The sequence below is a fragment of the Myxine glutinosa genome, chromosome 11, assembly GCF_964187855.1.
Source record: "Myxine glutinosa chromosome 11, kmMyxGlut1.1, whole genome shotgun sequence".
Classification (NCBI taxonomy): domain Eukaryota; kingdom Metazoa; phylum Chordata; class Myxini; order Myxiniformes; family Myxinidae; genus Myxine; species Myxine glutinosa.
This window is the reverse complement of record NC_136271.1, coordinates 54,701,837-54,725,054: the sequence shown is the minus strand read 5'-3', so window position 1 is coordinate 54,725,054 and position 23,218 is coordinate 54,701,837. Positions and strand designations below refer to the sequence as shown.

General features: G+C 39.3%; 1 protein-coding gene across 1 annotated transcript in view; it reads left to right on the top strand.

The window, feature by feature from the left end:
- Positions 1-23,218, top strand: part of LOC137414779 (ephrin type-A receptor 4) — a 104,473-nt gene that overhangs the window by 44,545 nt on the left and 36,710 nt on the right. Inside the window, exons 6-12 of the mRNA XM_078786681.1 lie at positions 13,271-13,395; positions 14,268-14,430; positions 14,573-14,666; positions 14,837-14,898; positions 18,645-18,776; positions 21,487-21,672; positions 21,757-21,818. Coding sequence (XP_078642807.1) covers positions 13,271-13,395; positions 14,268-14,430; positions 14,573-14,666; positions 14,837-14,898; positions 18,645-18,776; positions 21,487-21,672; positions 21,757-21,818 — 824 coding nt within the window. The remainder of the gene's footprint in view (positions 1-13,270; positions 13,396-14,267; positions 14,431-14,572; positions 14,667-14,836; positions 14,899-18,644; positions 18,777-21,486; positions 21,673-21,756; positions 21,819-23,218) is intronic.

Here is a 23,218-nt window from a genome sequence, read left to right as displayed (position 1 = left end):
CCACGTTCACTATTTAAGCTAAAATTGCTAACAAAGAAAAATTAAGGTTCAAAGCAAAAAGGTTATGGGTCCAACATCCAGCAACATATCCATGTGGCATAGAAAGAGTGCACTGTACCCAGACAAAGGCAGACAAGTTACGTAGCACATTGTATGTATCTATGAGAAATGGAAATACATAAAGTATTGTCAGGAAATTTCCAATACATTCGAAGACAATACTCAGTCATAATGAATAATAATCAGAAAACAAACATGCACACACACACACACACACACACACACACACACACACACACACACACACACACACACACACACACACACACACATATATATATATATATATGTATATATATATATATATATGTATATAATATTAAGGAGCAGTCCAGCCAATATTATGTAATAAAATATGGAAATTAAATTGCTCTTAGGATAATAAAAAAATGTTAAATCCACTGCTGTGTAGCGAGGCTAACCTCGACACCAATGCTGCATAACCCCAAGGCTTAACCTTTCACTAATGGCTGCAGTTACCCTAACCCTTTTCATAACCCTGACCCTGCACATTACCACAACCCTCACCCTAAACACAACACACATGCAATGCTAAACCCAAGGTAAACCCTTGCAAGCTCACGCTGGCCAGCGGTACCTTATTCAGTTTGAATCACCATGTTAGTGAGCACATTCGTGAATCACTATCATTAATTCTCAATGAAATGAAAGATAAATAAGGCATAAATATGGGAGGTGTACTGCAGTGCATTACTGTGCACAGTGTACCAAATGTAGGTCTTCATTTTTGTCTTGCTTCATGCTTTGATTGACACTGCATTCTGCATGAAAATATTTTGCCCTTTAAAATGAATGGCAAGTTACAAAATATTACTAAGGTGTACGAGTCATTGGTTGGAAGGGATCAAAATTTCAAATTAAAGTGCCCTATTCCTCAATATAATTTGATGGTACTGGCAGATTACACTGTCCAGTGTCTTGCAAGTCTGAACCAGATTACGGTAAAGGAGACATGAGGAGAAGGCTGAGGATGAGTTTGAGGATGAGTATAATGGTGGAGGCGACTTCACCAAATGCACGGTTCATTCCATTGAGCTTAAGAGCAAATGTATATTGAATACGGTATTTCACCATCTTGCCCAACCTGAATGACCACTCCAGGCATGACAATCCGGTGTTAATTGCTGTTGAAAAGTGAGAGCATCTTTAGGATGCCGCTTGCAGACACATTCCTCCAAACGATTCTGGCCACAGTTAAATTCCAAAACTCTATTGAACGTGAAAGCACTAAAACCACACACACACACACACACACACACACACACACACACACACATGCACACATATACACATATACACATATACACATATACACATATACACATATACACATATACGCATATATACACACACACACCATTCACACATCTCCATTTCTCTTCCGTGCTCAGCCACTACCCCTTTAGGCTGAAATGAACCACCACCCACAACCTCAACCTACACCATTCGAGGAGCCTCCATAAACCTCCTCCATATCCAAAGTGAGCCTTTCAAGGCAACCTGGTCCACTCTGTCACACATCCTCCTTCTTTCTGTCCCACACACTCCAAGCCGAGCAAGAAATGCAGAAAAGGAATTGCCAATATACCCTATACAACCCACCTCAAATGGCTGACAAGAAACTCGCCAACCCTTCTCCCGACACTCTGCCTCCAGCTCACTGTACTTTCCTCTCTTCTTCTTGTGCACCTCCTCCATGTTCGATTCCCAAGGTACAGATGATTCCCCTAAGATGACCTGTCTTGTTGCACCTGACCAGATGACAATGTCAGGCTGCAACCTTGTCACACAGATCTCCTCCGGGAATACAAATTGTGGCTTTAGGTCTGGCACCACCTGCCAATCACAAGCATCTGTCAGCCCTCTTGCTTTCCACCTCCTCCTCTTTCCACCTCTTACCACTTGGCCCTCTTTGACAAATAACACCTCTCCTCCATCAGTCTCCTTCTCCACTCTTCTCTCTCTCTCAATCTCAGCACCTCTTGTTGCCCCACCTGCACTACCACCGCCAGCACCTGATCATGCAGTTAATGATGTCAAGGGAAACTATGTAAAAACACCTATATATATATATATATATATATATATATATATATATATATATATATATATATATATATATATATATATATATATATATATATAATGTGTGAGTGTATGTATGTACTATACACTCTAAGAGAGGTGTTTGTTCTGTCTCTCTGTCCGTGTCACCATATTTCAGAGATGGCCAAACGGGTGTTCGCCATATACTTTGATGTTCATCAGTGAATGCCAGGGAGTGCTTGAGGCAAAAAAAAGAAGAAGAGATTTCTTCAAAATTTCAACAGGATTAGAACAGCACTGGGAAACACCAGGGATCCCGTACTCATGTATGTATGTGTATATATATATATACATACCGATTCAAATCGATGCCATTAGAATATTGGTGAGGGGGTCGAGGAAGGAGCCTATTTGAATTACTTGATGCAAACTGGTGGGTTATACAATCAATGAGAGTTCACTGTATACATGCAAATATAAATGAAACCTAAGGTGCTCTGTGTTGCCTAAATGCGTCAAAGGAAGCGTGCATTTCCCTGAGGTTTAAGATTAGCTTCAGGGAGCTCGCTTGGCTCATCCCATCACCCTTGTTTGACGTCAGCATGGCACCATTGGGCACATCATGCAGCGTTGCAAACATTCATGACATTGATAATGGACTCTGTAAACTAATCTCAGATAATTGCTGAACATCTATTTTTTTTATTTCATTGGTTTTTAAATGCTCAAGTAATAAAATTGTTTTTTTTGAGTTTTTTGTTTTTCCTTCATTTATTTACCTCCGAGAACTCGAGTGTCCTATTTAATGTTGCTATCTCAGCAAATAGCTGGTGATTGTTGGACCTCATAAGATTAAAATCCCATATAAGTTGTTGAATTGTGCATTGTCTGCAACTGTTGTAGTTTGTGATCAAGCAAACGGTCGTCGCTTAGTGTCCTTCGACATGTAATTTTCAAGATCCACCGTGAGCCTAATATTATTACAAAATACAATCACCACCTGCCTCAGTGGCATAATAGTTAGAGCGTCCTTTCTGAGTCTGGGAGGTATGTGATTCATTAAAAAAAAACCTGGATGAGTCATTCCAACGACTTTTGGGATGTACATGCTGCTTCCTTGCTTGATGCTCAGCATTTAAAAAGTATAGGGTATGGACAAACAACCAAAAATGTTGGTAATAATAGTACAGGCTTTGATGTGCTTTATGGCTTCGTCCTCTATCAATGTTCCTTGTAATGTTATTAATTATTGTTAATGTTTTTCCATTCCTTGCAATGCATTTTAAGATGCTCCAGAGTTAAAATTAAAGTTAAAAATTATAAGTTGATATTACAAGTTTAAATTGATCGTTGTGACTTTAGGTCGCCTTCGAAGATAGGGGGACGCTTATAGCTGTTGTCAGGTTTGTTTCTACAATTGGTGTCCCCCAAATGGTAATGGTACCCCAAAGTTTCTTAGAACCCGAGGAATACTAACTAAACCACCATTTAGACTTTTTTCCTCACTTTTTTCAATATTCAATATTCTTTTCAATATTCAAAATTTTCAATATTTTTCAATATTCCAGTTGTAATTTGGAATCAGACCAGATGGGACTTTCGGAAGAGAAATTTGCATCAATAATGGGAATATAAAGTATGCGAGGTCGGCCTAATTTTTTTGAACTTGAACTAATTTTTAAGGTCATGACCTAATTATGGACATTTTACTATTTTCACAATACCTTGACTCAGGTTTGTTCGATCAGAATAAAATTTTCCTCTGTAGATACCCTTGAGCAAGACACATTCAAGCTTCATTTACATCATATCCTTCTGGGTTAAAGGTCAAGGCCAAATGGCGGGATGATAAAAGAAACACGTTTTTTTTTCATCGCTCAATTTCGCCAATGCGGAATCTCAAAGACCGCTTGGCCTTCCAAGATGTTCTTGCAGCATAATAGTGTACCTACACTGAAGTTGTGCACAAAGAGTCTTCAACCTCCTTTTTGCGGATTGTGATCTAATTAATAAAAAATACCTTCTCGATCATTACTTGAAGATTTTTCCTCCGATTTTCATGATGTTGAGTTTTATTGATAGATTGTAGATGGGGACACATTTTCTTAATTACACTCTATTAATAAATGTTGAAGGTCAAAGTTCTATGGCAGTCCGAAAAGAGGGTGTCCATCATTGGATCGTGGGGTTTGGGGGGGGGGGGGGGGTCATCGGCATACCTTTGGCAATCGCTTTGTGATCGCAGATATTTACAAGTAGTTTAGGTGTGATATGATAATTGCAAAAAAATTTTTTAATTATGATTTGTTTTTGTTATTATTTTTTAGAAATCGATTTCACGGGCTATTCTTTTCAATGAAAGTGTTTTGTGATGCTTCTCACTGATTAATCATGACTTCGTCTTCATAGTTGGCTCTCCAGAACTACTGTTGTAGAACCTGTCTTTGAGCCAGACTGCACTTAAGGTTTATTTGCATAACTAAAAATAGCTTTGCACAGTTTTGAAAATAGCAATTGCTGAAGAATCGTGCACATGGATATCTTGAAGACGTTAAGCATAATATTTTTCGTGACTTCTTATTATTTTCATATGCAGCACAAGGCTGCAAGTATCATCATTTGGTGGGGGCACGGCTGTGCTGCAGGTACAATATCCCCTGTCGATTAGAGCAGAAAATTGTAATTTGTTCAGTGTGCCGGTGATAACTCGAGCATACTTTTCACGAAGGGCACCTGGAATCTTTAACGCCCATGATCTAATGTTGACATACGGGATACCCAGTTTAACATCCATCCAATGGATGGCACAAACATCGATGCTTTGCCCACTGGGAATATATAGTAGTCTGTAGCTGGGCCTAGAAGTGAACCCAGGCTAGACAGCTCAGAGTCGAGTGTGCATACCTCAAGACATCCTGCCAGCACATTTTTTTAGTTGACATGAGAACTTGTGCAAGACTTCAAAGTGGCAGTATTACTCTCGTCTGCCATTGTCATGTCATATAAGCATGTTTGACATCGTTTTTGAAGTTGTTCTTGCTGTTTTATAATCATTATTTGTTTCAAAGTTAATATTTCATTTCATTTCGGTGTGATTGGAAAGTTTCCGCGATTTACAGGCAGTCGGGAAAAGATTTTGCTTGTACCATGACCATGTACACTCGGGTTGAACTGGGCATGAATGTATATTGTAAAAAATAAAGACATACCATTTTGAACGAAATTTGTAGTATGTGTGTGTATTAGAATAAAAATAGCTTGCAGATACATCACATCCATTTTGTTCCAATCACTGGACTTCGTTCCCTTGAAGCATATCTTTCAGGGCAGATCGAAGATCAGCGGCAAAAGCTTCACAAAGTGCACATGAGTTTTAGAATATAATTTATGTGTACAAATCTGACATTTTCCATCTGATCCAAAAGTGTAATCCAATATAACGACTTTGAAAAGACAATTTTAAAAGATAATTTGGCAGAATATTTTTCAAAGAGAACAGACTTGCTGCAAAGGTAAATAAAATGTCTTTTTTTTTCAGCAGCATTCTCCATTCTAAATATGAAGAAGAGCATAAAACAATGCAGAGACTCTCATTGCAGGTACACCAATTCCTACATATCTGAGAATGAACTATGTCTAGCAAAGCAGATCTGTGTGGACAAACATACACACTGCTGCAAAGACACACATATATATATATATATATATATATATATATATATACATATATATATATATACATGTATATTGTATCAAAAAAAAAGGTAATCCGAATTCAAGGGGTTAATATGCAAAGGTTATTTATTTGGACAATTTACATGTGGTTTACTAATTAAGAGGAGATCCTCGGCTTTCCATTGATACCTTCCATGCATCATTGCTGAACACATGACCGAGTACATGTTCATTGAAAATGACAAGTTCAAATCGCATTTTTACAATTTTGGCTAATCGATGCAAGTCAGGATAATTGGTGCAAAATGAACGTCAGATATGAACTTTTCTCAGGAATGATTGGCCTTTATGCACCCACACCTTCAACATGTCCACCTTCCCTTTCAACACAAAGCTCACAGCGGCGGAGCATGCCCTGAACTACTCGTCTCACCATAGCCGGGTCATTGCGCAAAGCATCCACTTCATGTCGAATACGGCCCTGCAATTCGACAAGATCACGGGGAGGAGTTACGAACACCTTGTTCTTTAAATATCCCCAAAGGAAATAATCACATGGTGTGAGGTCAGGCGATCTTGGCGGCCATTCCACTGCATGGTTGAGGGCGATGACTCAGTCTCCAAAGAGTTCCCTCAGTCGATCTCGGACAGCGATAAGACGATGTGCTGGGGCGCCGTCTTAGGCACACCAGAGATATCTGAAGACACCACGAACCTGTCGCTCAAAGTTCTCCTCCAGCTGTGGTAAAACTTCATCATTGATCATCTGCAGACACCTGTTACCATTAACATTCCTTTGAAAGAAAAATGGTCCGATCACCTGACCACTTCCACAAAGTCCCAAACAAACAGTCCACTTTTGTCGATTCATGTTGGTGTCAAAATTAAATTCCGGGGGTTGTCCTGTGGGTGCATATTCAAGAACATTATGGGTATTGACCTTGCCGTCCATGGTGGAAGCAGCTTCGTCGCCGATAACGAGATACCGCAGGAAATTGACATCTGCTTCGCAACGTGCTATCAACCATCTGGCAAGTACCAGCCTCCTGGCAAAATCCCCTGGCGTAAGTTGATGCAGGATGTGAATCCGATATGGATGTTGGTGGAGGTCCAGTCTTGTGATTCGGTTGAATGTTGCCTGAGGCAATCCCGTCCCATTTCGTCTTGCGCTGGTATCCCTAGGATGCTCCAAAACTTGCTGCTTTACTGCTGCAATGTTCATTTCCGATCGCCCAGTGCGCCTCCTACCAGAATTCCCCTTGTTGCGGTTGAGGCTAGTGCAATGCTCGTGGTGTTTTCTAACATTCGCCCAGATGGTTTTGGCTGCCGGAGGCTCCCGTTCTGGGAAACGTTCCGTGAACGCATCACGTGTTCGCTGCAAACTACCAGTTTGGTGAAAGGTTGTAACCACGAAGGTCCGCTGTTCAGTCGTAAGTTGAACCATCTTTTCAATGACTCAGACTGTCTCTAAACCCATACACTGCAGGCCCATCTTAAATACCCATCTTAAACAAAGGATGACGCAACCGACGATTACCAGACCAGCTTAACAATTTTACATAATCAACTTGGCAGTCGACAAGTAATGCGTCCATTTCAAACTGTCTTGCACCGATTAGCCAAACTTGTAAAAATGCGATTTGAACTCGTCATTTTCAATGAACATGTACTCGGTCATGTGTGACAGCAATGATGCATGAAAGGCATCAATGGAAAGCTGAGGATCTCCTCATAATTGGTAAACCACGTGTAAATTGTCAAACTAAATAACCTTTGCATATTAACCCCTTGAATTCGGATCACCTTTTTTTGATACGCACGGTGTGTATATATATATATATATATATATATATATATATATATATATATATATACATATATATATAATATATATATCGAGTGATGGGCTTGAATGAGAGCTCGAAACGTTAGACTTTTAAAACTTTCGTCCCAGTGATCGTTTTTATTTTGCCCTCAAATATGGTTCCTGGGATACAAGCCTTTATATATATATATATATATATATATATATATATATATATATATATATATATATATATATATATATATATATATATATATATATATATATATATATACATACATACATACATACATACATACATACATACATACATACAGTGCATTCAGAAAGAATTCGGACCCCTTCCCCTTTTTTCACATTTTGTTATGTTGCAGCCTTATGCTGAAATCGTTTAAATTCATTTTTTCCCTCATCAATCTACACTCAATACCCCAAAATGACAAAGAGAAAACAGGATTTTAGAAAGTTTTGCAAATTTATTAAAAAGAAAAACTGAAATATCACATTTACATAAGTATTCAGACCCTTTGCTATGAGACTTGAAATTTAGCTCAGGTGCCTCCCATTTCTCTTGATCATCTTTGAGATGTTTCTACACCTTGATTGGAGTCCACCTGTGGTAAATTCAATTGATTGGACATGTCTGTTTCATGTGTCTTTCACTGAGGAGAGGTTTCCGTCTTGCCACTCTGCCATGAAGCCCAGATCGGTGGAGTGTTGCAGTGATTGTTGTCCTTCTGGAAGTTTCTCCCATCTCCACACAGGATCTCTGGAGCTCAGAGTGACCATTGGGTTCTTGGTCACCTCTATTACCAAGGACCTTCTCCCCCGATTGCTCAGTTTGGCCTGGCGGCCAGCTCTAGGAAGAGTCCTGGTTGTTCCAAACTTCTTCCATTTAAGAATTATGGAGGCCACTGTGCACTTGGGAACCTTAAATGCAGTAAAACAATTTTTGTGGGCTTCTCCAAATCTGTGCCTCGACACAATCCTGTCTCTGAGCTCTGCAGGCAGTTCCTTCGACCTCATGGCTTGGTTTTTGCTCTGATATGCATTGTCAGCTGTGAGACCTCATATAGACAGGTGTGTGCCTTTCCAAATCATGTCAAATCAATTGACTTTACCACAGGTGGACTCCCATCAAGGTGTAGAAACATCTCAAAGATGATCAAGAGAAATGGGAGGCTCCTGAGCTAAATTTCAAGTGTCATAGCAAAGGGTCTGAATACTTACGTAAATGTGATATTTCAGTTTTTTCTTTTTAATAAATTTGCAAAACTTTCTAAAATCCTGTTTTCCCTTTGTCATTATGGGGTATTGAGTGTAGATTGATGAGGGAAAAAAAGAATTTAAACGATACAGAAAGTGGCTTTTCCTGTTCATATGGGAACAGATGATATTGACAAGAGATTGCATTCACCTTCACAAAGCTTGTAATGCTGTTCGCAAATACATTGTCATTAAATTTCTGTGCAGTGACTTTCCTCAAAAATGTCTGTCTCCGGATTTAATGATGAAAATGGCAGTGGTGAGAATGACAGTGAAAAAGACGTTGTTCTCGGGGACTCAAAAGTACATAGTGGGATCACGGGCACTATTAGGTGTCGGTGTAGCAGTGTGTTTATGTGTTAGTAGAAGACTTGAACAGTCATGATTCGCTTATTTTCTTCACCAAATGCACTTTTTCTCTCTTCAACTGTCACAGTGGAATTTGTCCTCAGTTGCAATAAGAATGTTGTGGTGAGTAAAATTCTTCAAATTGGTTTGTTTGTTCATCTTGGCAAAAAGGAAGCTGATACGGAGTACGCAATAAAGTTGCGATTTTTAAGAGTAGTTATTGTATTTGGTGGAAGCAATTACACTTTATTTGCTTGGATTCTTGACATCTTTATCATTTTGTTGCCACTTGTAGGCCTTCTTTTATGACTGCTGTAACTTTTTAACTTTGATGTTAATGTTTTATTCGCACGACCTTGGGCTTTTTGTCTGCGAGTGATCATTTTTATTGTCGGCTGCATAGCTAGTTAAGTAATGCAAGGGCAAGGATTGCTCCTTGAAACACCGTAACCTCTAAAAAACGAATATCACTCCCGGTCATCAAATGTGCTAATCTTTTCCAAGTTGCAAATCTTCACTTATTGCCTGAAATTTATAATAGCTTGAGTGTTTCATTGTTTATTTTTGTTTTCTCTCCTCCGATGATGCTTCAATTTCAAAATGGGTTATTTAAAGGAAGGTTTCATACAAATCTTTATTACCTTTGCCACCAAAGGTGTGCGGAGGTTATGTTTTCACCTCTGTCTGTTTGTCTGTCTGTTTGTGAATAGGACATCTCAAAAAGTTGTGGGCAGATTCGGCCGAAACTTGGTGGATTGGTTGGGTGTGTGACAAGGAAGAGTTGATTCCATTTTGGTGAAGATTCGAAAATCAGAAATTTTTAAAGTGATTTTTCATCATTGAGTGATCGGGCTAAAACTGATATATAGCACGACATCTTTAAAAGTTATGAATGGATTTGTACGAAACTTGTTGGACAGGTTGGGTGTGTGAAAAGGACAAATTGATTTGACGTTGGTGAATAACCGAATACGGATATGGATACGGGAATTTAAAAAAAAATTTAAGTAATTATTCATCATTGAGTGATAGGGCCAAAAACCATATATAGCATGATATTTCAAAAAGTTGTGGATGGATTATGACAACTAGGTGGATGGGTTGGTTCGACAACAAGAACAAGCGATTCGATTTTGGTTCAGGTCCGGATCCAGATCCGGCATACCAGTGGGATACAAACATAAACTGTTCAGCCTGGCGGAGGTATGCGCTCTACCGAATGCCGTTCTATTTTAAAATGTTTTGTATTTTATTTCATGGTTCTGTTACTGTCTGCAAACAGATTTAAGTCACTAATTTCAGCTTTTACAATAAATCCCTACTGGTGTGTCTGAGTTGTATACAACAATGTTAACTTGTATATAAATGCCATTTACAACAGACTTTGTCCTCACCTCCTCATGCTTCTGCCAGGCCTGTCAACTATAAATCCCTGCTTTGTCTTGATGACACAGCTTAGTTTACCTGGCAATCATTGCATCCTAAGGAGATTGCCTTTTGCAGGCCTTCTGTGATTTTAGCTTTTCTTGGCATGTCAAATGAAGGAGTGAAGTGCCATCCAACAGCAACCAGTCATAGAAGTCCCAGCTGTTCATTCTATCAACTGTCGCTTAACTCTGTGACCTAGTCTTGCAGTCGGGTGGAATTTCTTTTGTGCAAATAGAAACCACCATACACTTACAGAGCCAAAGTAAACCAGGTTTGTTACCACCCTATTCAGCAGCTTTTGGGTTTTTTTGCATTCCTCGTGCTTCCAGTCTTTTCTGAAAAGCTGTCTGTTCATGTCAGTCCCATTGATTCTCTTTCAGGATTATTCTCAGCTTGCCTTGTCTTGCATAAAGCTCCAGGCAGGTCTGCTTCCATTAATCTGCTGCTCTGTTATTTATCGCCATTAACTCTTCTGCTTTGCCTCCCAAAAACCGCACTTGAATTGTGTCTCGTGTCTTGTGATACTTTTGCCTGCCAACAGTTGTGTGCAACAGTGTGCTTTCAATTCTGGGCAAATAAGCTCACATTTTGACTTCCACGTAGCCTTCGCCTGAGTTTTTGAAAGGCCTAGAGAGGAAGGCAAATGCAATAAGAAGGTAAAGGTGTAAAATGATGGAGCAGGTTGGGAGAGAGGTGAAGGTAAATAAATAACCGGACTAGGTGGCATTATGGTTGGAGTGTCGGCTCTCTGTATCTGGGCGGTTGGAGGTTCAAAACCCGGCCGGTCATAGCAAAGACTCTAAAAATGATACCTGCTGCTTTTTGCCTGAAGCCCACCATTAAAAAGGACAGAGCAAGGACAAACAACCACATGTTGGGACGACTTAACAGGCTTCGATGGGCCCAATGGCCGCCTCCTGCATTGAAGTTCCTTGTAAAGGAAACTTGTTGTGAAGAGTAAGAAAAAATTAACTGTGAAGACAAAGGAAAAGTGTGTTCGATGAATATTGTTTGACATCACAGATAAGTGTACTTTTATTGTTTGTGTGTATGCAAACACTTTCACTTCTTTCATTGCGATGATAACTGATGGTACAGACAGGAGATGTATGGGAAGATTAAAAGAAGAGACAGAGAGTGAGATTGTGAAACATAAAACAAATGGTGGAGGGAAGAGAGAAGGAAAAGAGAAGAGGATGCTCAACACTGTTGCAAAAAGGGAAAATTTAAATAAAATATGAGAAGACAGACTGGAGACAAGGGAATAAACCAAATCAAAATACGAGACGAGGGGCAAGTTGTAGATTCATTGCGAAGTGGGAAATAGAAATGTACTGGAGTGAGCAAATGTTTTCTTCAATGATAAGAAGTCAAAAGCAGCGTCTTTTATTTTATAACTGTCACAATTTGAAGGCTACTTTATTTGAATCCGATATTTAATCCTTGAGCCTCGACCTTTAGCCATTAACCTGATTCACCGGAAGCTTATGGAATTCAATCTTCATCGCTGCACGATTGAGGTGTGACAATTGAACTGTCAAGGTTCGACTATGGCGCTCCCAGAAGTAGCCATCTGCTCTGTATATCTCAACAGCAGGGTCAGCTTAGCCGAGCTCTGGGTCCTGGCCTCAATCCTGCTGTGCCTTTGACGTTGTAACTGCCTCTGCAATTGTTTATACACAACATCTCAACTGAACCCTATGCATTTGCAATGAATTAAAGGCTCTTACAATAGCCAATGAACTGCTTCGGCAGCCCTAAGCATCTGAAGATGCAAAAAGGAGCAGTCATCATCATCAAAGGCTGTTATTTTTAGGCCCACCGTAGCTTTATTACTCCCAAAATTCACTTGTGGGTGATAATAATTATTTGCTCCTTTTCAACGAAGAAAGCTGCACATGATGACGTTTGGTTCATCGAGGAGTTTTATAAAAATCCTACGCAGGGAAAAGACAGGAGACCTCGGTGTACTTTCCTGAATTACAAGGGCATTAGTTTGAACCTGGGTTACCTGCTTCATGGAGCCATTGTTTCAGATGGAAACATGAACAGGCCTGTCCAAATGTCGGTTTTATTGTCAAGTTGTCAGTTACATCTGTGCTTTGTGCACATACCTTGCTTCTTAGACATATTTTTTGAAGTAGAACCTCCTTTATTGGTCAGAAAAGATCCTTAGATCCACTACGGGCCTTGTCAGAAATCTGCATCATGTCATAATCTTCACTACCTGCAACGTCCCAGAAAAGATCCACTACGAGCCCTGGATCCTGTTAAAAAAAGGAAAAAAGTGAACCTTTAGGGCCTGCATTGTGGAGCTACCCGCTGTAATTAATGAATAAATGTGATTTATTTATTTGTTTTTAAATGTTTGTGCAGATTTATTTAGATTTAACACATGAAAAAAGCCCTTTTATATATTGAATCAAGCATGGCATATTGCACCACAAAGCCATGTTTGGGAATATCAGGATATAGGTCGAACAATCTAGCATTATTTGATCCTTGGAAGTATAATATCATTCCGTACAATGTCAAATTCAGGATTGTCACTTAGTATTATTCATGAATCCATTTTATGATTGTTTTTATCCTGTTGTTCAGCTCCATCGCAGATCGGTGCCGTTTCGACGGAAATCTTGCCAAAGGACAGCGTATCTCTCTCGTGGATGGATCCGGACCATCCCAATGGCATTATCTTGGAATATGAGATAAAGTATTATATAAAGGTGAGTAGTTGGTGTTGTCTCAGAAAAACTAGTGGGTTGCTTTATCTCAGCATCTCTTGGTCAACTTTCAATGCAATCTATGGTTTTTAAGGCTCCCATGTTCAACAGGGATGGTGGACATGGTGAGTGCATCTGCCTCCGAGTTGCTTGATTCTTGACTTGACTTTAAAACTGTGAAATTGGTGTTGCGTTGGCAAGGCAATTGTATTATTGGGCGTGCCATCCCTCGGATTGATGATGAACTGCATGGCCACTCATATGCCAACAACAATTGCCAATGGTGGATGTTAAATATATCCCACGGTGTCTTTTGATGAAGAGTGAGCTCGTGTTATCGTCAGCATCGTGGCTAAATTCCAGAATTCCTGCCCTGACTCTCGCCAAACAGCATTTGGCAAGCGTGTCAAGTCAACCACAAATGCCTCAGCATGGGTTGGGGAGGCTGTCATCCTGCAGCGAGCTAAGGTAGGCTCATTTGATGATGGATATAATGGAAAAAGAACCAATCAGATTTATTTTAAGAGATCCATGGCATCCTAATCTGCAGAATTTTTGTAAATTATCTTGGACTGGCATTGAGAGGAGGACTGGTCGAAGAAACACAGGTAAGAAAAGGCATGTATCCCAGGTTCAGTTCTACTTCCGGTGGGGGTGGCCATTTATTTTGGGCCCAAATATTGCTGGACAATTGACTCCAGGTTCAGAAAATTGGGTTGGTAGCCTAATCAAATCCAGACTAGAGAGCTCGGTGCTACCGCTGTACTATCCCACCTCCAATATTCTGTGGCAGACAACTATATGTAATCTACATTGAGGTTCATTATTATTGTTATACTAATTTGCATTATCACTATTATCGTCAATGCATGCAGGCACTACGTGAGAAAAGATTCTTCATCGTGCGGACTAAAACGTCTTCAATCACATTGCCAAATCTCAAAGCGGACACCATCTACAGCTTTGAAATCCGCGCCCGCACGGCAGCGGGCTATGGCCGGTACAGCGAGCCCGTGGACATAGACATGGCCATGCCTGGTAAGTACAATCCTGAACGAATGGCATGCTCATAAATTGCCTGGTTATTCCCAGTCGGCTTAGTAACACAATGCAGCGAGGAACCCGATAACTCTGTCCCCACCACCTAAACGTGTCAATTCCACCACATTCCCCATTGCAGCACCGAACAACGCGAGCCACGTCGCTGTGCTTGCAGTGTGCGCGGCTACAATTCTCGCCATTGCCATCGGAATCTTTGTGTGCATCCGGAGAAGGTGTGTTTAAATGTGCATATGTCAATCTGTCATTGGACACTGGAACGTAAAATATGCGTTGCAGCCTACATTCTCCATCGGACGCGTTTTCAAGTGAAACTTCTTTGTGTCAGACGTCTTGTGTTTTTCGGCGCATTTTGCTTAGCAACACAATTCCTTGCTGTTGGCAGGAGAACAAAACGAATGGCAACTTACAAAGACGAAGAGGAGCAAAGCCCTATCAACGGCGAAGGTATGGCGACGTTTTCTGGAGCACACAAATGCCAGAGAATAGCTTTAATATATGAATGTCCCGTATTGTAAAGATGTCTTGCTCACGTAAGGCAGACATGGGATGGACATCTATGGACATGGACATGTACTAGTGGGTTTGCAGGGAAATCTGTGCGGATTGGATGATATAAGGATGCTTGGAAGCTGACCTTGAAGAACTGGAATGGCTAGACAGAATGAACTGGCACAGGAAGATAATGACATGGACTATTAAAAAAAGAGGTAAGCACAAGAAACTTGTAGAAAGAGATAAACGAAGATTAGGTCAGTCGATCAATTTACAACCATATTGAGGACGAGGTAGTTGGATCTCTTTCAGCATTAGATATCGAGGAAGACCTTGGTATCCAATGTCAAGCAAGGTCTTGATATCTGACGTATGTTGGAGGGTTAAATAATAAATCCAAACAGGACTGACAACTCTTCACTTATTTATCCCTCTTTTCATCTATTGCTAATTTCACCGATTGCCTTTTCACCTTCCTATTTATTAGCCCGTCCCCAGCACAGCAGGAGGCAGGGTTTTGTATCACGTGTGTGTGTGTGTGTGTGTGTGTGTGTGTGTGTGTGTGTGTGTGTGTGTGTGTGTGTGTGTGTGTGTGTGTGTGTGTGCCTGCCTGGGCCGTAACTTTTTACCATTTGAGTTTTGTCATAAAATTTTCAACAAAGCTTTATTATGATAACATGGAGAAGGCAAATTAATAACTTTGTCAAAAGGTCAGAAGTCAAGCTCGCGTAAAATCACCAATTTTCACCTGATTGATCTGAAATTTTAAGAATTTGCATATTCGGTCACTGAAATGGTTCACTAATGAAAAGCTAGAAGCTGATTTTTTTTTATATCTAAAGCTCAAAGGCTTTATAAAATTGCATAAAATCATCAATTCTCATTTTGTAGGCTACTTTTCAAACTGTTTTCATTAGTTTGAACATACTGAAGAAGAATAAGACGTCTGAATACAAACGGACACAGACGGGCTTTGCGTTTTCAGATCATTTCTAGTTTTTATTTGTTTTACCATCTCTTTACAGAGCGTTGGTGCTGCCACAGCAGTTTCTCAGCAGGGTTTATAATGGGTGGTTTGCCCTTGCTCGACGAGCATTGTTTGTCCATGCTCTATCCTTTAAATGCTTAGCATCAAGCAAAAAAAGTCTTTGTTATGACTCGGTCGGGGTTTGTACCATCAACCTCCCAGGCTCAGAGCGGACACTGTTGCTCCAACCGTCATGCCAGAGTCTGATTTTATTGTACACCGCACCTTTCCTATGCCATCTCCAGGCATTGCAAATCGTCATTGCCGGGCACCGAAGGGGGCTCGGCAGTGACGCACGCTGAAAGGGAGTACTCAGTTTTCACTCTGGTTGTTTGTTTGTTTGTTTGCTTGTCCGGGCGATATCTCAGACATCCTTTGAGCTAGGAAGCTGAAATTTTGGCACAATACTGAGCAAGTCCTTTGTCAAAAATGGTATTTTTCGTTTTTTGATTAATCAATTAATTGAGGAGTTATTTAATTATTAGCGATTAATTAAGTACTTATTTAATTAATTAAATGTCCTTTCTCTTCTGACCATTAACTCAGACACCGTTTGAGTTAGGAAGCTGATATTTGGACATGCCAATGACCAGGTGATTTGGCTGCAAAGGCTATTTTTGATTTATTAATTAATCAATTAATCGATTAATTATTGAATTATTCGATTAATGACAAAAAATTTTTTTTTTTTAAAGTTACAGATTCTCATGAAATGGTGGTGGTTTATGTGTTCTCTGACTGAATTGATTAATAAAATTTTTTTTTTAATGATTATTTATTTATTTTCATGATTAATCATTTATTTATTTTCTTTCTCATTTGGCCAATATCTCGGGCACCTTTTGAGCTCGGAAGCTAATATTTGGACATGAGTGACCAAGTGATGTGGCTATCAAGGATACTTTTGATTTATTGATTGATCAATTAATCAATTAATCGAAATAAAAAAATCAGTTACAGATTCTGATGAAATGGTGGTGGTTTATGTGTTCTGTGACCGAATTGATTAATAATTTAATTTTTTCATGTTATTATTTATTTATTTTCATTATTAATCATTTATTTATTTTCTCTCATTTGGCCAATATCTCAGGCACCTTTTGAGCTGGGAAGCTAATATTTGGACATGACAGTGACCAAGTGATGTGGCTATCAAGGATATTTTTGATTTATTGATTAATCATTTAATCGATTAATTATTTATTGATTAATCGATTAATTATTTATTGATGAATCAATTAATTATTTAATTTTTTATTAATGACTTATTTAATTAAATTTCTAAAAGATACATCTTCGGATGAAGCACTTGTGGTTTAGTTATGCTATTAGCCAATTGATTAAGAAAATATTTTGTGATAATCTTTTATTGATTTGAATTATACAATTAATCAATCAATTAGTGTACACCTCTCCCTCCCAAAGCATGCCTCTATGAGCTGCACTGCGGTATTGCCGGGCGCCGGAGGCGCCCCGGCAATGCCGCGCTGTAGGATATTTAATTATTTGGCATGGGGCGGTGTACTTTGAATGTATCTGTACTTGTTTTCCTATATCATTGGTTAATTCTCCAATTGTGCATTGACTCTTCTGGTATAATTTGAATATTCTGCTCATCTCTGATTGTGCATAGTTCATCTTTTGTACTGCTTTGGTAATATTTGATAACACAAGTAACTGTTTCAAGACTGGACACGAATTAATAGTTACAATTTCACTGGCATTTGTTTAACCTTTTAAACGTGCACACACACACATTACACACACACACACACACACACACACACACACACACACACACACACACACACACACACACACACACACACACACACACACACACACCTGTTTTTTTCATTTATGTTCCTCACAATTCTGTCTCTCTCTTATTCACTCACACATATACACACACACACACACACACACACACACACACACACACACACACACACACACACACACACACACACACACACACACTCACACATACACACCCACACACCTCATGATCCTGAGCCCCTCATGGCCCGGAGCCTCCTCATGACCCTGAGCTCCTCATGATCCCGTGCCCCCTCATGACCCAGATCCCCACCATGACCCGGAGCTTCTCATGACCCAGAGCACCTCATGATCCGTAGCCCCCTCATGATCCTGAGCCGCTCATGAACCCGAGCCCTCTAATGACCCGGAGCCCCCACTGAACATATTTTGAAATGTACTTTTTTCATTACTAATTTTTTTTTCGATTTTTTATTTTATTTAATAGATTCCATTTGATGTCATTTCGTAACCTTAAAAAACCCAACACAGAGTGATGTTTTTTGGTCGAACAGCCAAATCATTTTGTATAACTATTACACTGAGAAACTGGAGCCAAGGATTATTTTCCCGTGGTACAAACAAAAGAGCTTGGTCTTGTTCAAAAGACACCCTGTAATTGTTATTGTCCACAAGGGACTCTAAACGAGACAGCTGGCTTCACAGATCCTCTAATGAATGGCGTACTTAATAATACAAAGCAACGTGGCAATTATTTTATCCATGTTCCTTTGTTTTCGGAATCAAAGCAAGCTCAATAACTCGAGAGTCTTTTCCAACACCTTCAATGTACCCTCAGAATGACACTGGTGTTAAAATTTTGTGTTATTTTCTACATATTCTTGCTTTTCAGTACAAGTCAAACGTGCTTCAAAGAGGATTTACGTGGATCCATTCACGTATGAAGATCCATCCCGAGCTGTGCAAGAGTTCGCCCGAGAGATCGATGCATCGTGGATCTCAATTGAAAAGGTCATCGGGTCAGGTAAGAAAGGATGTATGGCTGGAGGTGGAGAGTAGGGAGTAAGGTGGAAAGTTTGATGCATCGCAGAATGAACTTACATTTGTAAAAACAAAACAAACTTTGTCATTTCTTTCTGCAGATTTTTTTTCTTCAAATAGCTGTGTTTTTATTATTTTTCTGGTTCGAAACACCCACTGATGCCATTGAAAGATAGAGTCGTCTTTCGCAATTACATTGTTGGTTTTGGTAATTACTGCCATGCCTTTTCCTTCATCTTTGGCTATTATTTTGCACACAATATACCTCGAGATTTTCTTTGTAAACAGAAGTTTTAAGGATACCTTTAATGAATAATTCTACAAGAAAATCAAAACACACTACAAAGCTAAGGTTTTGAGGACGAAAGGGCATTAAATTAATCTTTTTTTTTCAAAACCGTATATATATATATATTATATATATATATATATTGTTACGGTCCGCGGTTAAGGATGGTATGTTTGCCGAGCGGAGGCTCCGCGACCTAACAGTTTCCCCAATTCACCCGATCCACCCAAACGCTGGCCGTATCGCGCCACAGATATTCAATGTGGAAAAGACTAAGACGACGAATGCAAAGAGGAAGAAGAAGAAGACGTACAGAAGAGTAACGGGGTTTATTATTTACACACACATAAGCAAAAAGAGCAGTCACGATTATTTACAGGGGACATGAAAAAGCAGGTAACACAGTGCAAATTACTAGCTTATACAGACTTAGTTTACTACCCAGGACAGCACGAACAGAACAAACTCACGTACGCAAATGGATGGAAGGGTAGGAATCGTTTGGAGGGATGAGCAGGTGGGATCATGGGGCACAGCGAGCAGGTCCACTCCGGGCGGGAAGCTAGGAGCCGGCAGCTCCTTGTATTCGGATTTACAGCGCACGCCGGCAGGGTCACTTGGCTGGTTGAAACGGGGCTGGTTGAAGCGGCTTTGTCAAAGGCTTTTCGTATCTCTCACGCAACTCCGGTGCTACTCTGAACTCTCTCCCGGTGGACTGCCGACCCTCTTATGCACCTGGACTCATCTGCCGTATCCCTCGTGTAGCTTGTCCCAGCGATCGTCGCACCCTTCTGTCCAAACCTTCAGTGCGGGTCTGACACGCCCTCCTCGGTTTCGGTACCGCCCTCCCCCCCCCCCCCCCCCCCGTGCTCTGTTTCGTGACCTTGTATGGTAATCCCACGGGCTTGTCTCCTTATTTGGGCATGGCGCCGACGGCACGCCCCTCGTGGCGAGCCACGGGCTTGTTTCCTTATTTGGGCATGGGGCTGAACAGCCCCGCCCTTCGTGGCACGCCCTGGGCTTGCCTCTCCCTGGCGACCCCGCCCCTCCTGTTCAAACAGAGCATGGAGCACATATTCACTATCGCAGCGAAATGAGAGGGCGTGCACCCCACGCTTGTGAACTGCTTTACCCGCAGATGGAGAGTTTGGCTGGGAAATGAAAGTATTGAAGGGGAGCTATTCTTAATTGATTCGGTGCAATGGAGTATTATTTTAATGGAAGACAAGGCCTTACCCTAAAACACATAATAAGATATAAGCTACTGAACAAGGGTTTTATCGTGTCCTTCAATCTGGTGTTTCATGGAATTAACTACCGAGACGCCCTTTTTACCTTTACACAACTCTGGAGGCAGGAGGGGCCATATCCAACCAATGTTACACAACAATTTACCACGACAATACACACAATCAAAAAAATGCAATCCTCATATCCGCAACAATATATATATATATATATAATTGTGTATATATATATATATATATATATATATATATATATATATATATATATATATATATATATATATATATATACACAATTATATATATAAATTAAATTTTAAATGAATCTTTTTTTAAATATAATTATATATATATATATATATAACATTTTATATAACACAATTATATATATATATATATATATATATATATATATATATATATATATATCTTTCAATGGCATCAGTGGGTGTTTCGAAACAGAAAAATAATAAAAACACAGCTATTCATATATATATATATATATATACGTATATATATATATATATATATATATATATATATATATATATATATATATATATACACGTATATATATATATATATATATATATATATCTTTTTATACATATATATATATATATATATATATATATATATATATATACATTATATATATAATATATATATATATACAATTATATATATATATATATATACAATTATATATATATATACAATTATATATATATTTATATATATATATATATATATATATATATATATATATATGTATGTATATATATATATATATATATATATATATATATATATATATATATATATATATATATATATATATATATATATATATATATATATATATATACATACATACATACATATATATATATATATATATATATATATAATTGATTTTTTTGCCCATGGTTGAATTTAGCATCTGATTTTTGTTAGGTTTACCAAAAATTGTGGATGATTGTCATATTGCCCCTAATAAAATGACAGATCTCACTTTTTCCCTTATACATTCCTTTTTCCATGCTTTGATCATCATAAATTTTGTGCACATCATAATAATTGTCGTTTGCTCTTTCTCTCTTAGTGTACCTGAATGACCTCCTTTTTGCTTTTCTGTCTTCAATGTACCCAACCAGGCGAATCCGGTGAAGTCTGTCGTGGCCGACTTAGAATCCCGAGTGAGCCTGAAGTGGCTGTGGCCATCAAGACCTTGAAAGCAGGTTACAGTGAGAAACAGAGGAGGGACTTCCTGAGTGAAGCGAGCATCATGGGACAGTTTGAGCACCCCAACATCATCCGTCTGGAGGGTGTTGTTACCAAAAGTAAGCGAGGCATTTTCATAGGAATCACCCTAACTGCTGCAAGCAGTTTTATCACCGAGTGTTAATGTTGTCACTTTTGTTTAGGTAAACCGGTGATGATCATCACGGAACATATGGAAAATGGATCTTTGGACTCGTTTCTCAAAGTAAGAATATTCCCGTATTCTTCTTCCTTTTTTGCTGCCGGCACCAAGCAATTTGTCATTTTCTGTCACTTATTGCATACAGTTATTGTTTGTCTTCCAAAACGTTTTCCCGTCGCAATTATTTTTTCGAACTTTGCAGCCGTCTGCCTATTTCCAAAGCAAACATGGAAGAATTTTTGAATCTCCAGCTTTTCCCCATCCATTCTTTCCATCCTACCTTTTTTTCTTACTTGTACATTGATGGCCCCTTTTGCTCATCGGTGCAGGCTGCTTTCGATTTGCACTTAACAACCTGTTACAATTTGTAATTCTCTGGGAATGTTGTGTGCCAAATGAAATTACCCCCAGGGGTCAAATAAAAGTCACTCCATGATTATACGTGGAATCGCAGGTGCTGGAATGGGTGCGTTTACACACAACAGGCCCATGTTACATTTGCGTCTGATTTCCTCCATCTGCAAGCAACATTTAAGTACTTGTCGTTTTGGTGCATCGACCTTCTCTTGAAAAGGATACCAAGTGGCATTTAGTGTTCTTCTCATTGGTTGCTGTACACTAGGTTAATGTCCTATATGAAGGTGAATCAAACCCAGACGAGACTACTAAAAAGGGGAGAATGATTCCAGGAAAATGTATTTTCATAATAGTCAATCTTGTTTTGAGAAGCACAGGTCGTAAGATATACTGCTACCTGTATATCTTACATATTTTACATGTAAATAAAAGGTGTTTCCTTACAAGGCAGTGCAATGCAAGAGGAGGCCATTGCATCCATCAAAGCCTGCGACATGACTGCCAACCTATGGTTGTTTGTCCATGCTCTCTTCCTTGTAAACGCTGAGCTTTAAGCAAGCAAAGAAGCAACACAAACCATTTAAAAAGTTTTTGGTACGACTCAGCCAGGGTTCAAATCGCCGACCTTCTGGACTCACAACGGACACTCTAATCATTCCGCCACCAAGTCCGGTCAATAAAATAAAACATTTTGGTCCAAAAATTGGTCCAAAACGGGGGCTTATGGATTGAGTCTTGTCCGTGTATCCGTTCATGTGTGCGTCCGTCCGCAGCCATATCTCCGACAGTATGGACAAATTTTGTTCATACTTGGCACAAAGACAATGTATGATGGTACAGATATGCACCTCATTTTGTTTCATGATGCGATCAAAGATGGCTGACTGGCGGCCATTTTAGTTGTAAAAAAAAAACCCCGATGTTGAACACGTCCTCAACCATTTCTCGGACATGCATTTACCGATCTTGCTCAAACTTGGCTCACAGATAACGAATGAGAGCTTACATATGACCATCATTTTCTTTCGAGATAAGAGCCAAGATGGCCGACTGGCAGACATTTTGTTACTTAAACATGTCCCCAACCATTTCTCGGACATGCATGG